This window comes from Hyperolius riggenbachi, chromosome 3, assembly GCF_040937935.1.
Source record: "Hyperolius riggenbachi isolate aHypRig1 chromosome 3, aHypRig1.pri, whole genome shotgun sequence".
NCBI lineage: Eukaryota > Metazoa > Chordata > Amphibia > Anura > Hyperoliidae > Hyperolius > Hyperolius riggenbachi.
The window spans coordinates 465,204,797-465,226,531 of record NC_090648.1 but is presented as its reverse complement, the minus strand read 5'-3'; the positions used below and the strand labels follow the sequence as shown (position 1 = coordinate 465,226,531).

Below are 21,735 nucleotides of genomic sequence, written 5' to 3'. Positions count from 1 at the left end.
TCATCAAGTGGTTAAGCCACCAACAAGCAAGAAAATAATACAGTATAATATTTCAACTACATTTTGGTACTTTACAATTGCTGAAAAGTTATTTAAACAAAAGACCAAAAGCTATCTCCTAGGAAAAAAACTTTGGAGAAAATTGTAATTGAAGAAGGGCATCTGTGGTCTAATGCTGGGTACAAATGGCGCAATTTCCTGTCTGACCGACAGGTAATCTGACAGGAAGTTGCATCATGTGTATATGTCAAAACTGCTCCCAGTGAATCAGCATAGCATGTGTGGGGTAAGGTATAGATGTAGTCCACATTCAGGAATGCTAGCTGCTATTCTAAAAGTGCTGTATACATGCTACATGCAATATGATCAAATTACTATTTATTTTATTAGTAAATCCTGCTGTCATACCTTAGAAACATTCATGAAGCTAGGCTTCGCTGTTGATATCAGTCCAAGTGTTTTGATGGAGCAGTTCACAAGCTGTGAAAGGATATCACATGCTGCTTCAGCTGACTCTGTGCAACTGTCGACCTTAAGAAAGAAAGAAAAAAAAGAGTTATTAAAGTTGTCCGCACAGCCACAAGAGATTTGTTCCTTCAAACCCCCCTGTTGATCTTTTTTGGTCTTCACACACCTCTGTGTATTTGTGTCTATGTATTCTCAGCACGGGCGCAAGGGGAAGCTGAAAAACGTCTCACCCTGCTCCTGCACAAACTCCAGGCCCGCGCTGATTCCAATTCCCGCTCTGAGTTGTAGCAACTCAGGGAGACACGTAATTCGGGCACCGCCTATTGCCGGTGGCCAAATTACTCTTTTTTTTCTTCGGACGTTCAAATCAGACACACAGCACTGGAGCCGAAACGATCGGCACAGTGCTGTGTCAAAATCAGCTGGTTCGGTGTAATTTAGTGATAGGTGTTGGCTTTCAATCAAAAACTTAGAGAAAGTATATGTTTATGCCATATAGTTAGATAGAACACATGGCTATAGGCAGGAATTCTCACTCCCAAAGCATTCTGGGAGACCAGGTATAGTGTCTACTGGTTTCGGAATTTTCAGAAACAAACATTCTGCCGAGATCACCTGACAGGACTAAAGATGTTGCCGCAGATGATTAATTTTGGAGTATAAATAAGGGATAGGGAAGATTTTACAATGGGCAAACACTGACTAAATAATTGATAAATCAATATTGTAAAAGAAAAGAAAATAAGTAATTTTATTTAGTACATTATTTTCACTACAGTTCTTTAAAGAGAAACTCCGACCAAGAATTGAACTTTATCCCAATCAGTAGCTGATACCCCCTTTTACATGAGAAATCTATTCCTTTTCACAAACAGACCATCAGGGGGCGCTTTATGATTGATATTGTGGTGAAACTCCTCCCATAAGAAACTGAGGATCGTGGTACTCCTGGCAGTTTCCTGTCTGTGAATATTGTTGCATTGTGGGAAATAGCTGTTTACAGCTGTTTACAACTGCCAAAAAAGCATGCAGCAGCTACATCACCTGCCAACAGTAAAAGTATCACCATGTAATAATGTCAGAATGTAAATCAGGGATTTAAAAGATTTTATAATGGGCAAACACTGACTAAATCATTTATACATAATTATTGTAAAAATGAAGCACTTTTTTTATTACATTATTTTCACTGGAGTTTCTTTTTAAGGGAAAAGGGAAGTATTTCTGATGTATCTGTTATATTTTTAATGCATGTTGTGATGATGATATATTTGACAGTGTTACTGGTATAGTTGGAGGGCAGCTGATAACTTTATTAATTTCTTTATCCTATATAAAATGGTATATTGCACCAAAATTGCCAAAATGAAAGAAGTAGCAAAAAAGTAAGCAGTTAAAATCTGACAGAACTGACAGATTTTGGACTGGTCCATCTCCTCACGGGGGATTCTCAGGAATTTCTTTGTTTTTAAAAGCATTTCCTGAACGGCAGTTGCTAAGTCTAAATGCCAAAATAGTGTGCAAGGGAGTAGGGAGGCTGGCTGGTATCTTATTATTTTGGCAGTTAAACTGCCATTCAGGAAATTCTTTTGAAAACAAAGAAAACACTGTGAATCCCCCATGAGGAGATGGACTAGTCCAAAACCAGTCGGTTCTGTCAGATTTTAACTGCTTACTTTTTTTGCTGGAGTGGTCCCTTAACCACTTGCCGACCGCGCACTCATAACGCGCGTCGGCAAAGTGGCAGCTGCAGGACCAGCGACGCAGTTCTGCGTCGCCGGCTGCAGGCTAATTAATCAGGAAGCAGCCGCTCGCGCGAGCGGCTGCTTCCTGTCAATTCACAGCGGGGGGCTCCGTGAATCGCCTGCGGGCCGCCCATCGCGGCTCGCAGGCTAAATGTAAACACAAGCGGAAATAATCCGCTTTGTTTACATTTGTTCAACGCTGCTAACAGTAGCAGCGTTGTACCAGATCAGCGATCCCCAGTCAATCAGCGGCCGGGGATCGCTGTCACATGACAGGCAGGAGCCTGTTAGAGGCTGCACAGGACAGATCCGTTCCTGTGCAGCCTCCGATCTCCGGGGAAGGGAGGTAGGAGAGGGAGGGGGGGGGGAATGTCGCTGCGGAGGGGGGCTTTGAGGTGCCCCCCCCGCAAACCTCAGGCAGGCAGGAGCGATCAGACCCCCCCTGCACATCATCCCCATAGGGGGGAAAAAAGGGGGGCGATCTGGTCGCTCTGCCTGCTACCTGATCTGTGCTGGGGGCTGCAGAGCCCACCCAGCACAGATCACAGAATACAGCGCTGGTCCTTAAGGGGGGGTAAAGCGTGGGTCCTCAAGTGGTTAAGAACTCCAGGGGATAACATAAAAATACAGAGCTGCAGGACTGTACCTTGAAGCTGACATACTGAAGGTGATCTGCGTGTTTTTTAATGATCTGTTGAATGAGATCGGGGTGAGTAGACTTTAGATATGAAGTCGCTGGCTGGTTGAGCTCAAACTCAAACTTTCTCCACAATTCAGGAATATGGAACACTTCATTCCAGCGGCGGCAGACGGATGATGCGCGGGCTCTGTCCACAAGGGGGAGGTACTGAAAGATGTGCAGCACTACATGGTGTGGCAGACTTCCCCAGTCAAGCATGCAGGATTGCATTTGAAATTTCGGAACCTTTGATGACTGTGTGTCCTTCTTCTGTTTTTTAGTTCTCTGCGATCCTTCCACAACTTGACTGTCAATGGTAACTGTCAATCTACCTCGTTTCATTCTAGGAAGATAAACAAACAATATGATTGCATTAATGCGAACTGGTCTCATTGCCTTAATACAGTACAATGATATCTGAAGACAGCTCATCATTTCTATCATTTGTAAGCTATATTTTTTCTTAACTCTTTAGCAGACAATTTATTTAGCGGCTTGCAAGTGCTCCAGGCCAATTTATTTTAGAACATTTTTTTTTTAATTTCTTATGGGTTACATTTCCTTGCTTCTAATTAGTACTGCTGTAATGTGTATTTATGGCCACTTGTCACTAGGGGCAGTGTGATACAATAACAGAGGACTTCTGCTTTCAGTTTCTATATTTAACCGTTTTATCATTAGTAACTTAATCAAATAGTTATTTCAGGTTTAAATATTTCAATCTTTATATTGATTACTATTAATCTCCCCCCCCTTTTGGTGTAATGCTAGGCATACACCTAGCCAATTATGCGGCTGATCGAGCCGCTGGCTCAATGCCGGCGCATCCCCGCTTGTCTGCGTGTGCACGCGGATCGATTCCCGCTCGTCCCCGCCGGCGCTCCTTATCAGCTGCTCAATTCCCCGCTATTGTCCGCTGGCAGGGATCGAGCAGGAAATCTATCCGGCAGCTCATCGGACCTGTTGGATATTATCAATCGAGCCAACGGCGGCTCGATTGATAAGGACTGCAAATGCCGTGTATGCCCAGTAGAGATGTGCCGAACGGTTCGCCGGCAAACTTCGGTGATTCGCGTTCGCCTGCCAAGGGCGAACTTTCCCGGAAGTTCTATTCACCCCATAATGCTCTATTGAGCAAAACTTTGACCCTCTACATCACAGTCAGCAGGCACACTGTTGCCAATCAGACTGAACTCACTGGTGGAGCCCCACCCCCCCTTATACAAGGCAAGGTCCTTGAGCCATTTGACTCACTCGTCTGACTATACTAATTAGTTAAGGGACAGCTGCTACACACACTCTGCTAGGAAGAGTTTAATTAGCCTCTTGTAGGCTTCTCTTCCCTCAGGGTCTCTTCTGCCAGGGAATTCCAGTATTTCAAAAGCCAGCTTACATACCGTGGCTGGGGATTGAACCCAGGTCTCAGTGTATGGTAGGTAACTAACATATCCATTATACCACCAACACTACTAGCTGAAGCTAGCCTAGCATGTACCATTTATGCTCAATCCAAAAGAAAAAATAGACAAGACAAATAACATTTATATTGCGCTTTTCTTCTGGCAGACTCAAAGCGCCAGAGCTGCAGCCACTAGGGCACACTCTATAGGCAGTAGCAGTGTTAGGAAGACTTGCCTAAGGTCTCCTACTGAATATGTGCTGGCTTACTGAGCAGACAGAGCTCAGATTCAAACCCTGGTCTCCTGTGTCAGAGACAGAGCCTTTAACCATTACACCATCCAGCCACTGCTTAAGGATATGTAGCCAGGCATGGCCTTGCCTTTTGTGTTCAACAGTTGTCCAAAGAGAACCCCAGATAGCCAAGTAGATTCATCTCTCTCTCTCTCTCTCTCTCTAGTAGGGATGGTCACCGCTTTCTGCGGAATTGTATTTTTGCGCATAAATGGATTGAGCATAAATGGTACATGCTAGGCTGGCTTCAGCATGTCGTGTTGGTGGTACAGTGGCACTGTGCTACATGCTGAAGCCAGCCCAGCATGTACCATTTATGCTCAATCCATTTATGCTCAAAAATACAATTCCGCGGAAAGAGGTGACCATCCCTACTAGAGAGAGAGAGAGAGATGAATCTACCTGGCGATCTGGGGTTCTCTTTGGACAACTGTTGAACACAAAAGGCAAGGCCATGCCTGGCTACATATCCTTAAGCAGTGGCTGGATGGTGTAATTGTTAAGGGCTCTGCCTCTGACACAGGAGACCAGAGTTCAAATCTTGGCTCTGTCTGTTCAGTAAGCCAGCACCTATTCAGTAGGAGACCTTAGGAAAGTCTTCCTAACGCTGCTACTGCCTATAGAGCGTGCCCTAGTGGCTGCAGCTCTGGCGCTTTGAGTCCGCCAGGAGAAAAGTGTGATATAAATGTTATTTGTCGTGTCTAATTTTTCTCTTGGATTGAGCATAAATGGTATATGCTAGGCTAGTTTCAACTAGTAGTATTGGTGGTATAATGGATATGTTAGTTACCTACCATACACTGAGACCTGGGTTCAATCCCCAGCCACGGTATGTAAGCTGGCTTTTGAAATACTGGAATTCCCTGGCAGATGAGACCCTCCTTCCTCTGGGAGGAGGAGAAGGGTGGAGGGTGAAGGTCCAGGTATTAGAACCCTTGAAACATGATTTCTATCATTTTTTCAACCAGTAGAAATGTTTTTAAATTTTGAAGTTCGCCTCCCCATTGAAGTCTATTGCGGTTCGTGAACTTTTTTGCGAACCGAACTTTCCACGGAGGTTCGCGACATCACTAATGCCCAGCATACGGTTTTATGTTATATGGAACATTAGTGGGGACAAAAGACTGGACACTCTGCTGCATGTCCCAAGCTTGAAAAATACAATAATCATTAAAGCAGACTCTTTTCCTTAAAGATTGTTATAAGCCTATTAATCTTAATACTATGCAAGTCTTTTTGTAATTTATTGTTAATAATATTTTTAAGTTTAAGTTTTATTTTCAAATACCTATGAATTTCCAAAATTAACAGTGAGCTCTTCTTTTCAACCATGATAAGAGTTATTGCAAATAATTCATTTTTAGAAGACACATTTATATTTGGGACTCTAGTGGTTGAATATTTTTGGATTACAGTCCAGGACCATTAACTTGTGATAATGATAACTTTTAGCTTAGAGTGCTGTGTTTAAGACCATGGACTATATGCAATTAACTTTTACTCCTGAGTTTTCTACTATTAGATAGAGATAATTTTTCATCTTCTCTTTACAATATTTTTTCAGCACTTAGCAACTGAAAAAGTACAAAAAAGTGGGTGTAAAAGTTCTATCAAAATTATTTTGAGTATTTTCTCGTTTGCTGCTGGTTTAAAAGCCATTAAAATGACAATTTTTAGAAAATATCACCTAGGAGAAGACTAAAGAGAATCTGTATTGTTAAAATCGCTCAAAAGAAAACATACCAGTGCGTTAGGGGACATCTCCTATTACCCTCTGTCACAATTTCGCCGCTCCCCGCCGCATTAAAAGTGGTTAAAAACAGTTTTAAAAAGTTTGTTTATAAACAAACAAAATGGCCACCAAAACAGGAAGTAGGTTGATGTACAGCATGTCTACACATAGAAAATACATCCATACACAAGCAGGCTGTATACACCCTTCCTTTTGTATCTCAAGAGATCATTGTGTGTTTCTTTCCCCCTTCTGCTCTCATGCACTGAAGTTTCAGGCTGCTCGTTTCTTCCTGCAAACAGCTTTGCCCTTGTCTGTAATCCTCAGTATGTGAAAGCCCAGCCAGCTCAGAGGACGATTTATCCAGCTTGTAAAAGATAAGAGAGAAGAGAGAATCTGCCATAATCTAAATAACACACAGGCAGTGTGCAGAGAGTGGCCTGGAGGGGGAGATTCATCACAGAACCACAACACTGAAGAACTTGGCAGCCTTCCAGACACAGGCCGACAAGTCTGACAGGGGAAATATACATTGATTTATTACAGAGACTGTTATAGTAGAAAGTGCTGCAGTGAGCCAGAACACATTAGAATAGCTTTTGGAACTTGTAGGATGATAAAAAACAGGATGCAATTTTTGTTACGGAGTCTCTTTAAGGAAAAAAAGTTAATTGCATATAGGTCCTATAGTCCTCAGGGTTGATCTCTACTATGTCCAGTACTGGACCATTTCCCTGCGCCAATGGCAGCCGACCACAAAAGACATTTCTGACATGCACAATTTTCATGGACAGCAGATGCATTGTCATTCATTTTATAGATTGCCATTCAACTTATTCTCTTGATTACAACAGATACTGCAATGGACGTCTGGAGAAGTACAGAATATCCATAATATACATTAGATACATGCTACCACTCCAGCTGGATCTGGCAGTTGAGTTCCTTGAGAAATACAGGGGTTGGACAAAATAATGGAAACGCCTAACATTTTGGCATCATAATCTTTGAACATGTTTTAAGCAATCAAAACTTGACATATGTTTTGTATTGTATTTTTTTTGTTTACTATTTTTGTTATTTGATATGTTTAATTAAAATAACTGTTTTTTTTTACAGATATTTAAACCAAAGTTGGTTATAATTTATAAAAATGGCAGATCTCTCAGATTTTCAAAGAGCCCAAATTGTTGGTGCTCGTATGGCAGGCACTACTGTAACAGAAACTGCCCGAATGCTTGGCATTTCAAGAGGTACTGTCTCAAAAGTAATGACTGCCTTTGAAAGAGAAGGAAAAATGTCCTCAGCAAAGCACAGTTGTGGCTGAAAGTCGAAGTTATCTGAGAGAGACCGTCGGACTCTAAATTGAATTGTTAGAAAAGCTCGCAAGTCCACAGCTCCTAGAATCACTGCAGAGCTTATTTCCGACCTCTGGCCGAGTGTACGTTTGGAGACAGTCGAAAGAAGATTTTCATCCAGACTGCCTTCTCCCAACCGTAAAACATGGCGGGGGTTCTGTGATGATCTGGAGTGCTATTTCTTGATAATCCGCCGGGCCAATGATTTCCCTTCATGGAAGAATTAACAGCCGAGACTATTTAGGAATTTTGGGCGACCAAGTTCATCCTATGGTTCAAGAACTGTTTCCGGAGGGGAATGCCATCTTTCAAGATGATAATGCCCCAATCCATACAGCTAGAATTGTTAATGAATGGCACGAGAAACATTCTAATGAAGTTGAGCATCTCATCTGGCCACCACAATCCCCAGACCTCAACATTATTGAGCGATTTTGGTCGTTATTAGAGATTCAAGTAAGAAGTTGATTTCTGCCGCCATCGTCTCTAAAAGAAATGGAGGGTTTTTTAACTGAAGAATGTGTTAAAATTCCTTTGGAAACAATTCACAATTTGTATGAATCAATACCTCTGAGAATTGAGGCGGTAATTGCCGCAAAAGGTGGACCTACACCATATTAAAATATATTTTGTTTTTTTTAAGGTGTTTCCATTATTTTGTCCAACCCCTGTACAACAAACCAACTAGTGTCTTGAGCTTCTTACATCATATCCAAAATAACAAATTAGATTGGGATCGAGGCCAACACAGTTTTTAAACTACATATAGGCACCCACAGACAAATATGTCACACTTTTTCTCTCTCTCAAAGCCACATTGACTTGAGAGTAATTTTGTTCTCTCAATCTAATGATTGCAAGAAGTTTTGAATCAGGATGATACAATTTATTGGCTAACTTACAGGTAAATAAAAAGTAAACTTTTGGCTAATAAGTCTTCTTCAGACGTTGTTCCTGTATATTAACAAGATGTTAAAACGCACAGTTTATATACACTGGACATTCGAAGGAGAAACATTATTTTGCAAACATAAATAAATGTCATTAGATGCCTTAATACAGCCTCAGGAGGGTCTCATCCCACAGATGCTAGCTAATTTATGACTAATAGATAAGACCACTTGTTTCCTAAAACATCACATACCACAGACTCCGGGTGACGGGGAGACATCGTAAAATCCAGAGTTCAAACATAATTAGGCAGAGTACATACACTATTTGTTATAAGCTAAAAAGAATTGCGGCATTTTAAACCTATCTTACCAGTATGTCATGTGCTGGTAAGATGGGTTTTACATGCCACATTTCTTTTTAGCTTATATGGATGGTTTTATGCATGTTAATGCATGCTATCCTATCTTGGATGTGTTTATGAATGCTAATCAGGTCACCTCTAGGTCTTCTCCTTTAAAGCTAAATAAACCTAGTTTTTCTAACTTTAATGGTCAGTCAACTCCTGACAATTTTAGTTGCCCATCTTTGTGTAATGCCCAAAACTGTATCCCCTAATTTACCGCCAGGTGGGATGAGTTCTTCTTTTTGCCAAGGATAAGGAGGCTTTGCAAGAGAAGTAAAAGATTTATTCTTTTTATACCGGAGTCGCCACCCCCTGCCTTGTCATGGATTATTTGGGCTGGTATTGTTCAGGCAGTGGAGCCTCGCTCTAGCCAGCTCAGCAGTTCTAGCAATACCAGCCTGCATGGGAGACAAGGGATTGACAGAGGCTTTAGGGGAGGGAAGCAAAGCCATTTCTTTTTGTAATATGGAAAAAATATTACAAAACAGTACAAGCATAGAGGTGACAAGTAATGTGTGGTGCTGAAGAAAAAAGCAACCAGTATCTCTTCTGCGTTACCTTTTACCATCGTGAATTAAATCGGAACCTAAGGGTAAATTGCTTTTTTCACTTTCTGTTAAAACACAGAGATAGCAACTATAGATAAATATGTTGTTAATAGACTCTTTCAAACACTCTCTTCCTCCTTACAGAATAGATGCACTTGCAGGTAGAGAAATGAATTTCTTACCTAAAAAATGCTTCCAAGTTATAGCTTGTACTTGATGTATGGACTGAGGTTGCCTTTGCCATGGGGCATTCACCAGCATCCATCCACTTTGACTTCCTACCTCAGCAGAACACCATAAAAATAAACCTGTCAGTACATACTGTAACCAATATGACAGTCACATCGAACAAAGGCACATAGCTGCCAACTGTATCCACTCTTAAGGGACGGCCTTAGTTTTTGTAAATCAAAAGATCCCTTCCAATTCAACTAATTATCCTTTTTTTTTCTAGAAGTTTTGTATCAACCATGAATATTTTTTCCTTTCTAAGTAGATATAAAAATATGATATGGTATTGTTTAAAGGAGAACTCCTGTTCATTTAGCAATTCAATAGGATGTGTGGCTATTAAAAATGTTTATTCATAAAATTATCAAACTACCACTCCAGTAAAAAAAAAGTAAGCAGTTAAAATATGACAGAACTGAGAGCTTTTGGACTTGTCCATCTCTTCATGAAGGATTCTCAGGGTTTTTTTTATTTCAAAAGCATCGCCTGAACTACTGCAGTTGCAAAGTCTAACTGCCAAAATAGTGTGCAAGTGAGTAAGGAGGCTGCCTATTATCTTACTGTTTTGGCAGTTAAACTGCTGATCTGGAAATGCTTTTGAAAACAAGGAAAACCCTGAGAAACCCCCATGAGGAGATGGACAACTTCAAAGCCTGTCAGTTTTGTCAGATATTAATTGCTTGCTTTTTTTCGCTGGAGTAGTCCTTTAAACACTCTCTCTGGCCAGCTGACTGACTCTTCTTCCTGGTGCACACCGAGCGGTTTTTGAAGCGTTTCGCAAACCGTTTCCGCCTGTGAAAACGCTTGGCTAATGGTTCTCAATGGGATGGTGCACACCAGCGGTTGGAGGTTTTTAGCAAACCGCAAACGTGGGTCCTGCAGCACTTTTGCGGTTTGCAGAAGCGTTTCTGCCTCAATGTAAAGTATAGGAAAAGCGCAAACCGCTCGGAAAAACGCTAGATCAGAGCGTTTTCCAGGCATTTTTTTGTTACAGAAGCTGTTCAGTAACAGCTTTACTGTAACAATATATGAAATCTGCTACACAAAAACGCTCCAGAAAACGCTAGGCATGTTTAGAAAATGTCTCTAAACATGTCTAGAATCTCTCTGAAAAGCTGCTTCAAAAACCTCTAGCGTTTTGCAGATCTGCTAGCGGTTTTGGTGTGCACTGGGCCTGAGTAAGAAATCAGAAAAGCATTACAGCTTCAACAACAGCGCTATCTTTAAAGAGAAGGCAGTGGCTAGTAGTAGATATTAATGCAGCAATGGATTTTATGCTAGGAGTTTTTCATAAACAAAATGCTGTTTTTTAGAAATTCATCAGTGCATATTCTAAGCCATTGAAAAATAGTATTAAAAGATTAATTATGATAATTGATTTAATTAGGGATATACTTTTAAATTTACAAATTCTAGAGTTCTCCTTTAACTGTTGGCAACTATGAGACCAACACCAACATCATTGTTCACCAATACGACACACCAAAATTGTACACGAACACCACAAAATACCACGCAAACAATTTCTACGACATCTATATAAGGAAACTATTTTCTAAGACATAATGTAAATTCATTTTCTTTACATTTGTAAAGTCCCTATATGGCCAGGTCGTGGTATAGCCAAAAGAAATAAAAACAAAAAAACACAAAAACTCTTAGACTGTTTGAAGTCGAAAATGAATTGCTTTCTTTAGACTTTTATCAGGAAAAAGTCTCTGCAAATAATGTGCAATTTGTGTTCATTTCAAATAGTTTCCTGCTAATGTTACAAAATTACACAAGAGACGAGAAACAAGTCCAAGATCATGGTGACTTCTCCATGATATTTACTGCAATTCCGTGAAATTGCCTTTGTCATGTGAAGTCACTCTTCAATACGCCATCAGCCTGTAAAGTACCGCAATTTGGGTCTAATCAACTGACACAGTGGTGTGGCCCACTATGTGTTATTTCAAAGACGATGGGCTCCATCCAATTCACTTTTTCTCCTGAGATGTCTCCTAAGAGATAATTTTTCATTTTCCATTTAAAACACTTTCCCGTTATTTTGCAATTGAAAAAGTACCAAAGATCAAATTTGTTTTGAGTTGTTTTTTTTCTTGTTCGATGGTGGATTTGTAAGGCATTTTATTGACACGTTTAAAAGTATCACCTTTTTAGAAAAGTCAGGAGAAAACGTTAATTCCATATTGGCCAATGTCTATGAATGCACCAAAATTCAAGCTCGCTGAATTTGACACATCATAAATAAGTTGATAAACCCCCTTGCTTAGAGGAGACATTCCAAATATACAGTAGCTGAAAGTCTGCTACTGATTTTATTTTTTTTATTTTTTGGGCAGGGGACCCAGTTTGTGAGCAGGGGACCCAGTTTGTTTTGAAACTGCAAGTTTTGCTCTACCATCACCAATGCAAACTGGAGATCTTCGAGAAAACAAAATAATTGTTTTAGTCTATTTTTTAGATGCATATGAGAGTGATCAAGAATGCATCTGAGAATGCTAGAAATTGGGTTGTTACATCCACTGATGAGTGCAAAGTTTTGGTTATGCATAATGCTCAGCATGATCTCTTTAAACTAAGGTCAACTGGGCAAAGATGGTCAATTAGAAGCTATCTGTAGTGTGCATGTGCAGTTGTGTGCAGTGCGTATGTGCGCAAGCATTCGTTCCTAATGTTCACATGCAAACGTATACATCCACAGATGAGCATTCGTTCACCGATGTGTGTTCACGCTGGGATTCACCCGTTTGCCAGCTCATGTTTGTAATTTGCCCTGCAAAGTGCATAGTGCCATGTTCACCCAACACTAGACTCTAGTCTACTAGATACTAGACGCTATTTATATAGCGCCGACATCTTCCACAGCTCTGTACAGAGTACAGGGCAGCTATAAGGGGGGGAGGGGGGACAACTGACACTGCAGTGAGGGGCCCAGGGCTTCTCGAGACCCTGGGACCCCCCCCCGCAAGTGCTGGAAGGGCCGCATGTGTTGGCTGCGGTGAGGTGGACAAAAGAGGTACAGGGAGAAAAGAGATGAGATGGGAACATGAGGTCACACAGAGGGACACAAAAGAAGCACAAACTGAGGTGAGACAGAGGGGGACAAAAGAGGCACAGGAAGAAAAGAGGGGGGCAAAAGAGAATGGATAAAGGATAAGAACGGACCTACTCATTTGACTACCTGTATTTTGCTAGTATTTGGCTCCATCCACCACATGCCATGGTCACGCCCACTTTTTGCAGAATCACACTGTGCATGCCGCTTTCTTCAGTCATGCACATTTTTTGCCGCAGCGCACTTCGTGCACGGACGCGGGGGTGGGGTGGCTAGTGGGCAGGCACAGCAACCAGTGGGTGGGCCCAGGCCTGATGATGTGTGAGGTGCCCCAAAATTTCTGATGGCAGCCCTGACAGAGTATATTGTCTTGTCACTTAACTGTCCTTCAGAGGGGCTCACAATCTAGACCCTGCCATAGTCATATGTTTATGTATGTATCATGTAGTGTACGTATCATAGGCTAGGGCCAATTTAAGTGGAAGCCAATTGACTTATCTGTATTCTTTTGGGATGTGGGAGGCAACTGGAGTGTCCAGAGGAAACCCACGCCGACACGGGGAGAACATACAAACTCCTTGCAGATGTTGACCTGGCTGGGATTCGAACCGGGGACCCGGCACTGCAAGGCGAGAGAGCTAACCACTAAGCCACTGTGTTGCCCATAATCAATTGCCATAATTATTGTTATTTCTGAATTATACAGCGCCATCACCTTGGCGCTGTACATCAGGAGAAACAAAGCAGGGCTACATAATATCCAGAGATTTTTATACATGGCAATACAGACAATTGTACATAATATGGATGTGGTCGACAATATGGAAGGTCACAGGGACAAATTATATGGTGATCATACAATCATAACTGACATAAGAGACCAAGGTTCGAATCTCGACTTTTCCTATTCAGTAAGCCAGTACTTATTCAGTAAGGAGTACTTAGGCAAGAGTCCCTAACTCTGCAGGGTGCCCTACTGAGCATGCCCTTAGTGGCTGCAGGCCTCAAGCGCTTTGAGTCTGTCGGTCAGGAGAAAAGGGCTATACAAATGTTATAATAATTACAGGTATTATTATTAACTAAGTATACTGCATTTTCAAGTCACATAAGGCACAGAAGGATGAAAGCCCTTCGAGCTTACAATATAAACATGCCACTATCTATCTATGAAAGAGTTAAATATCAGGTATGCAAGTGGCTGACTCAGTCCTGACTCTGACAGGAAGTGACTACAGTGTGACCCTCACTGATAAGAAATTCCAACTATAAAACACTTTCCTAGCAGACAATGGCTTCCGAGAGCAGGAAAGAGATAAAAAGGGTCAATAGTTCATAGGTTTAAGCTCTGGCATGCTTCAATGAATGTGTCATTGAGCAAAAACAATAAAACAGTTAAGACTTAAAAAGTAGATTTAAACATAAAACTGTGGAATATCTTAAAAAGCATATTAGGAGCAGGAAGACAGATACAATTGTTTATTTCATTAGTTTATTTTTGCTTCGGGTGTGCTTTAAGTTATAATCATTCAAGTTGGTCTTTACTTTGATGGCAATGGGGTGGTGTTTGGAAACAACAAGTGTTCAGAAGATTTCGGATCTATTTGGGGAACAAATACAGTTAGGCCTTGTTCGCATTACAAATCGCTAGCGCAGTTGCAAGCGCTGAGAGATTTGGTTCGCTTTTTCCAAAGCACTTTTCCCTGCGCTTTGCATTTAGAAAAGTGTTTTTGTAAGCGCTTTACTAAAGCGTTTTTGCTGAGCGATTGCGATTTTCACTACACCTTGCACTGAGCAAAAACGCTCAGAAAATGGTACATGTAGAGCGTTTGCGATTTGTACCAAAATCGAAACGCGCACATGTGAACACTCGGATAAGAAATCATTGCATAAGTGCTTTCAGGGCGATATGCAAAATCACCAGCGCTTAAAAAAAATAATAATGTGATCAAGTCCTAATGGTCTCTAATTGCAATATTAATTGGAGGGTAATTTTGAGTTGATTTGTGCGTAAGTAAAAGTATGTTTATCATTCCATGAAAAGTGAGAAAGGTTGCTGTAGTGTCCTAGATTTACATGGCCTAGTTATTTATCTTTGTCAGCTGGCAAAATGGAAAAACAAGTCTTTCTGGTTAACCATGACATCCCGCCCAGGAATAACATGAATTGTATTCTCGTTGGCATAGATAATCGTCAGAGACGCTCTAAAGGGGGGAAAATGAATTGCTAATGCTTCCCAGCAGATCTAGGCTTCGCAATTATTTTTATTGTACTTCAGTTTCTGAAAGTCTATACTGGACTCTGGTGTCCTAATTAAAGACGACTGAAGCATTGTATGTCCACGAAAAAGAAAACGTTTAGGAGTGGCAGATGTTCAAAAATGAATCACGACTTGGACTAATTGCCAAGCTCCACAAGACGCTTCAAGTTTATAAGGTAGGTAGCTGGAACCAGTTATTTATCACAATCGCTGGGAGTGTTTTTCATATACATCAAAAAGAAAATGAATGCAATCAGGGACGTAACAATAGACCCTGCAAGGGATGCAGCCGGAGGGGGGCCCAGAAGCCACAAGGGGCCCCGTTATGTGAGACTGACAACTAAGGGCAAGGAGAGAAAAAAAAAGTTCTGCTCTTTGTACAATTGTTCTAATGACTGCAACTGCTCAGCCACTTATAAGGTATCATACAAAGTTTTGCAGACGTATATTTTTAGACAGTCCCTATTCAGTGTTCAGCAGGCTCTTGTGTATACAGGGCTGTTCTACCCTCAGCCTTTCTACCCCTCTTCAAGTGCTATGTCCTGTAGTGATGCTTGAAAAGTCTGGGCATGGAGCGAAGGCAGGAGGGGGCCCCATCCAAAATTTCGCAAGGGGGCCCTGTGATTTCTAATTATGCCCCTGAATGCAATCTTGTGGACTCCTACAGTGCAGGACAGCAATATGCAGCATTAATAATAGGGAAGTAATCCACAGAAACCATAATTTATTTAAAAAAAAGAAAGAAAAGGAAGCAGGTACTAAAAATTAAAAAAATTCTAAAAACAGTTTGGAACAAAGTAAACGGTGGAGTAACAGAATATTGACTTGTTGTTTAAGGCATAGGGCAATGCATGTAAGCATTCAACATTGTTTTGACCATTCACTCAAATTTGATAAGAGGAAGCAGGCTTCGTTCCCATGAAATGCATAGTCAATTGAGGTAGCAAATTTGTTTGTTGTTGTTTATTGGTTATCTGAATTAAATCCACATCTTTTTTTCCTTTTAGGCCCGGTTCACACTTGCGGTGGCCCTCCGGAATCGCCGTGCCGGAGCCGCACCGCCTGCAGAACGGACGGAACGGACGCACGGCATAGCAATTAAAGCCTATGCGTCCGTTCACATGGGTCCGTTCTGCAGAACCGGAGCCGGACCGGATCCGGGCCGGATCCGGACTCCGGCCTCCGTTCCAACATGCGCTATTTTTTCATCCGGCCCCTCCGGCAGCCGTATCCGGGGCGGAGCCGGACTGCACCATCCGGCCAATACAAACAAATGGGAACCGGAGGCCGCACAACACACTGGCTGAGGAATCCGGATCTTCTACCCCACTTCCTATGCGGATTTTTGCGGCGATATTGGCTGGGGACACATGGGCAAGCATTTTGGAGTGGAGCAGCACGAGCTGGAGGTGTTGGCAGGATGTTGGCAGCATGTCGGAGGTGGAGGTGAGTGCTAAACAGCAGAGGGCCTGATTCCACAGGTCCCCCTTCTGCTGACCTCCCAGACCCCAACATTTTTTTTTTTTTACGTATATTTTGCCAAACGGATCCGGATCGCATCCTGATTACCACCTGATGCAACCTGACCGGATCCGGATCGGATCCGGATCAGAACCGTACGGTTCCGATCCGGATCCGGTCCGGATCCGGTCAGGTCATCCGGTCCGTTTGGCAAACAACCGCTAATGTGAACCGGGCCTTACCTTCTTAACGTCCGTCTGACGCCAATGGGCATGAGCAGAGAGGCAGCCCCAGGACCGCCTAATGCAGATCAGTGTGCAGTCCTGGAAGCGTGTTTTGCTGGGGACCGCACGGGCTGAAGCGGAGCTCTGTCATCAGTCTCCCAGCAGCGAGCACCGCTAGGAGACTGTTAGATGGCGATTTACATAGTACAGCGCTGCGATCAATGGCAGCGCTGTATGGAGGACAGCCATGGGACACGGCTGTCCTCCTGAGACACACAGGAGCAATCTGCTGTCATAGGCTGAAGCCTATGACAGCTGATCGCTGTCATTGGAAGGGAGGGTAGGGAAAATAATATATAAATAAATAGTAATATTTATTATTAAAAAAAAAGGAAATAAATATTTACAAAAAACAATAAACATCCCGAGAGTGATCCTTGCCCACCAACAGAAAGCTCTGTTACTGGTCAGAAAAGGGGGGGGGGGGGAATCACTTGTGTGCTGAGTTGTGCGGCCCTGCAGCAAGCCCTTAAAGCTGCAGTGGCCTAATTAGTGATAAATGGCCTGGTCACTAGGGTGGTTTAAGCCTGGGGTCCTTAAGTGGTTAAACAGTTTTCAGATACTTTATTGTTTATTAGGCCTGCTGATCTAAAGGGTATTTTAAATCTGAGTAGTAGAATGACCCTATCATCATAATTTTGAGCTGTAATATTTAGTAATAGCGGCTCTCCTACAAAAGTCTACTGTGGATCAGTAGAAAAATGTGCAAGCTCTTCTCCTGAGGCAGACGTAGGCTCAAGCACACTGGGATCTTCTAGGTAGTTATTCACTGCAGTGTAGGTGAAATAAATGTAGATAAATGTAGGAGGAAGCAGCACCAAAGTGTAATAAAATAATAAAAGAATACAGCTAAGCAGGGGCGTAACTAGAAGTCCCCGGGCCCCCCTGCCAGAATTTGAGCGGGCCCCCCCACCCCACCTTGGGGCCCGCTCATGGCCGTTTTGGAGGGGCAGGAGGGGTCGCAGCATGAAGGGAGAGCTTTGCACATCAGCGGGGAGGGGGTACAGTCCCCCCCTCCCTCACCTCGGGCTCTCCCCTCCAGCATCTATCTAAGCGGTAGCAGCAGCGGCAGCAGCTATAATTACCTATAATTGCAAGGGTAAAACATCTGATGCTTTCTGCATGCAAATGAGGCAGTCAAATGCAGCGGCAGCTCTACTGAAAAGTAAATAAAAGTCAAAACGCTTAATCAGGTTGAGCAAACAATCCTGATGACAAAAGAGTGCTGAAAAGCTTATTAGATATTTATCTTTGTTAGGAGCTAGTTAAACCAGATTTTCTGTTGCATTGACATGGCTGCTGTCCACACTTCAGAAGCAAAGTGTAACCCCTTTAATTAAAAATAAGAACATGAGACACAAGGAACGTTCTATATACGATTGTGACTACACAAACCATTAACTATCTATTTGGTTTATATTTTTTTTAAGCACAGAAAGACATTTCATTACATATTTTCATACAATTATGAAGTACATTTCTTTCAGAGTAAAATGAGCTATAAATTACCTTTCTCCTGTGTTCCTGTCACTTACAGTAGGTAGTAAAACATATCTGACATATTTTGGACTAGCCCATCTCCTCCGTTTTTTATTTCGCCTATTTATTTATCTATCCGATTCATTAACCTTCAAACCCTCCATGTCAAAGCTAATCGATGTGTACCTCTTATGTTTAAAAAAGCATAAAAATGACATCTAGTCTAATTTCTTTTACTACTTTAATTTTACAGAGCCACACTAATAGTTAAAAAAACAAAAAAAACAACAACAAGGTATTCATATATACCTGCTTTACAGTACTTGACAAACGAATTAATCAAGACTAACTGGAAATACTAATGTATTCTAACCTTTTTGGCTCTACATACTCAGATAGATAGATAGATAGATAGATAGATAGATAGATAGATAGATAGATAGATAGATAGATAGAAATTATCATGTTACATTAGTTGTTAATTTGCCTATTTATTTATCTATCTGATTCATTAACCTTCCATGTCTAAGCTAATCTATGTATGCCTATTATGTTTAAAAAACATAAAAATGACATCTAGTCTAATTTCTTTTACTCTGGAAGAATCATACTTCTTAAAGGGACACTTAAGTCAAACAAAAAAAATGAGTTTTACTCACCTAGGGCTTCCAATAGCCCCCTGCAGCTGTCCGGTATCCTCGCCGTCTCCCTCCGATCCTCCTGGCCCCGCCGGCAGCCACTTCCTGTTTCGGTGACAGGAGCTGACAGGCTGGGGACGCGAGTGATTCTTCGCGTTCCCAGACACATTAGCACCCTCTATGCTGCTATATGGTATATGATATATGCTATAGCAGCAAAGATGGCGCTATTGTGGGCAGGAACGCGAAGAATCACTCGCGTCACCAGCCTGTCAGCTCCTGTCACCGAAACAGGAAGTGGCTGCCGGCGGGACCAGGAGGATCGGAGGGAGACGGCGAGGGCACCGGACAGCTGCAGGGGGCTATTGGAAGCCCCAGGTGAGTAAAACTCATTTTTTTTTACTTAAGTGTCCCTTTAATTATATGGGTTTACATGTATTTTAAATGTTTTAATTTTTCACTATAGTGGTCCTTTAATTTTACAGAACCACACGAATAGTTAAAAAAACAAAAAACAAACAACAACTTCATATAGACCTGCTTTACAGTACTTGTCAAACTAATTATTCAAGACTAACTGGAACCACTAATGTATTCTCACCTTTTTGACTCTACATACTCAAATATATGACCTTCCCTGTCTAAGCTAATCGATGTATGCAGCCTCTTATGTGTAAACAAACATAATAATGACATGTAGTCACGTAGTGCATGAAAATCACATTTCACACTCTGGAGACGTGACTGAGTGCCTTGTGTCCTGGAGAGGGGCTGCACAATGCACAGTGTGACCTTCTACACATGAAGGCACTGACAGACCAATTATATCTTAGAATATGGAGCACAATGTCCTGAGGCGCTGTGTGACTTCTTGCCTTCATAAGGATTGGAAGGCAAGCTGGTTTATCAGGGGCGCTTTCATTTGGATTTCTCACGCTGTTGTGCCTGCATATGCTGAAAAATGCAATGGATGAAAAACCCACAAAAGCTAAATTGGATGTGTTTGTAAGAGCTATACACAGTATCTAGTGGCTGAAGCGTTGTCTCACCACTTGAGAAAGGCCCGCCCGTTAAAAAACAGGCGCTAGGTCAGCGCTTGCTCGTTCCCCACCACTGTCTGAAGTATATGCACACAGGGAGCTGCTTGCTTGGCAGCTGGAAAAAGCTGTTATTTCCCACAATGCAATGAGAACCTCTGTGAACCCCATACAGCAAACTGTCAGGCTAGGCCCTGTGTCCTAACTGCCCTGGCTGCGCACACGCTCAGTACAAAAAAGCCAGGGACACACAACCATTCAGTTGATGACGCAGGGACACTTGCATTTTATTGTATAGGATATGTGTCTGAATAGTATTTTGTGGATTCTTTGTGCTAACTGAATGTACAAATAAAAACACTGGTAGATTAAAGTGGACTGATTTTTTGCACAGCACAGAAAGAAAATATAGAGAAATGCACACTGTATGTATTTAGAGAGTTCAGCATCTCTAATTCCCCTTCATCTGTGACTAATCATAAGTGTAATTTGATCTCTCCCCTGTGTCAGCATTCTGCCTTGACAGAACAGCTAATTTGTAAACACAGGATGTTAACCCTATGTCTGCTTCCATGAAAGCAGGAAGTGGATACACTGCAGATTTATTGCAGGATTTGTATGAGCTGTAACAAAGACATTTTTTTCTTTAAAGATTTTTATGCTGTTGTTTATGAGTGGAAGTTCTGAGTTCAGGTCCGCTTTTAGGTTTCTGAAGGTGACCATACATGATACAACTAATTATATATATATATATATATATATAGCCCCGACATCTTCTGCAACACTTTTTTTTTTATTATGTATCGTATTCTCACTAACTGTTATTAGGTAAGGGTTCTGCTGGGATCTGATTAAATATCAATCAGTGCAAGGTTGCAAGCAGGTTAGCAAGTTCAGGTATTTATCCCATAAGTTACTTCTGATAATAGTCTCTGTCTAGCAGGGTCAGCTGGATGGCGTACTGGTAAGGCTGTTGCCTTTGGTTTTGGATCATTTTACCCTTTGACCAGGGGTCAAATTCCAGCTCAAGCCAGTACGTAACTGTATAAGGACTTTTTATGCAGGACTTCCTAATAATCCTGGTCGCCTGTGGAGCACGCCCTAAGGGCCCGTTCACACTAGTGGCGTTTTCCGCCTTTTTTCAAGCGCTGGCGATTTTTTAAAATCGCCCACAAAACGCTTGTGCAATGATTCCCTGTGAGAGAGTTCACAGCTGAGCGGTTTGTCTCCGATCCGCTCAGCAAAGCGGTGCCTGGACCATTTTTAGGGCATTTTTGCTATAATGGAAGGAATAGAAAAAGCTCACAAAATTGCTTTGTGCAGCGATTGCATTCAGGTTTTTAAGAATAATTACACTGTGTTTATTCATTTCCGGGCCAAAGAGTTCACTTCCTTACTTGCATCAGGGAGGGAATTACAAAACCGCTCCGATAAAGCGCTTAGAAAAGCATTTTTTACAAAAGCGCAGCGTGCAGTGGGGCGACGGGAGGGGAAAAGAACACAGCGCACAAAAACGCCAAACGTTTACGGTTCGTTTTTAGGTGTGAATGGGGCCTAAGTGGCTGCAGGGTCCACCAGGAGAAAAGCGTGATATCATTGTTTTATGTCTTGTCTAACCCAGAGCCGGGCCGAGGCATAGGCTGGAGAGGCTCCAGCCTCAGGGCGCAGTGTAGGAGGAGGCGCACAATTCATTCAGCTGTCATTCCTAATTGTGTATGAAGCAGAAAGAAATAAGAAAAGGGGATACATAGCAGTGATTGCATGGCAG

General features: G+C 42.0%; 1 protein-coding gene across 4 annotated transcripts in view; it reads right to left on the bottom strand.

Moving 5' to 3' along the window:
* Window positions 1–21,735, bottom strand: part of LOC137561688 (F-box/LRR-repeat protein 21-like) — a 42,305-nt gene that overhangs the window by 8,834 nt on the left and 11,736 nt on the right. The window contains exons 1-4 of one of the 4 annotated variants that reach the window (XM_068273029.1): window positions 19,980–20,074; window positions 9,702–9,797; window positions 2,860–3,235; window positions 409–531 (exon numbers count right to left, since the gene is read on the bottom strand). In XM_068273029.1, the coding sequence (XP_068129130.1) occupies window positions 409–531; window positions 2,860–3,235; window positions 9,702–9,784 (582 nt within the window). In that variant the 5' untranslated portion in view covers window positions 9,785–9,797; window positions 19,980–20,074. Of the gene's footprint in view, window positions 1–408; window positions 532–2,859; window positions 3,236–9,701; window positions 9,802–19,979; window positions 20,075–21,735 lie in introns of those variants that run through there. The other 3 variants (XM_068273028.1, XM_068273027.1, XM_068273030.1) reach the window with 3 other exon arrangements.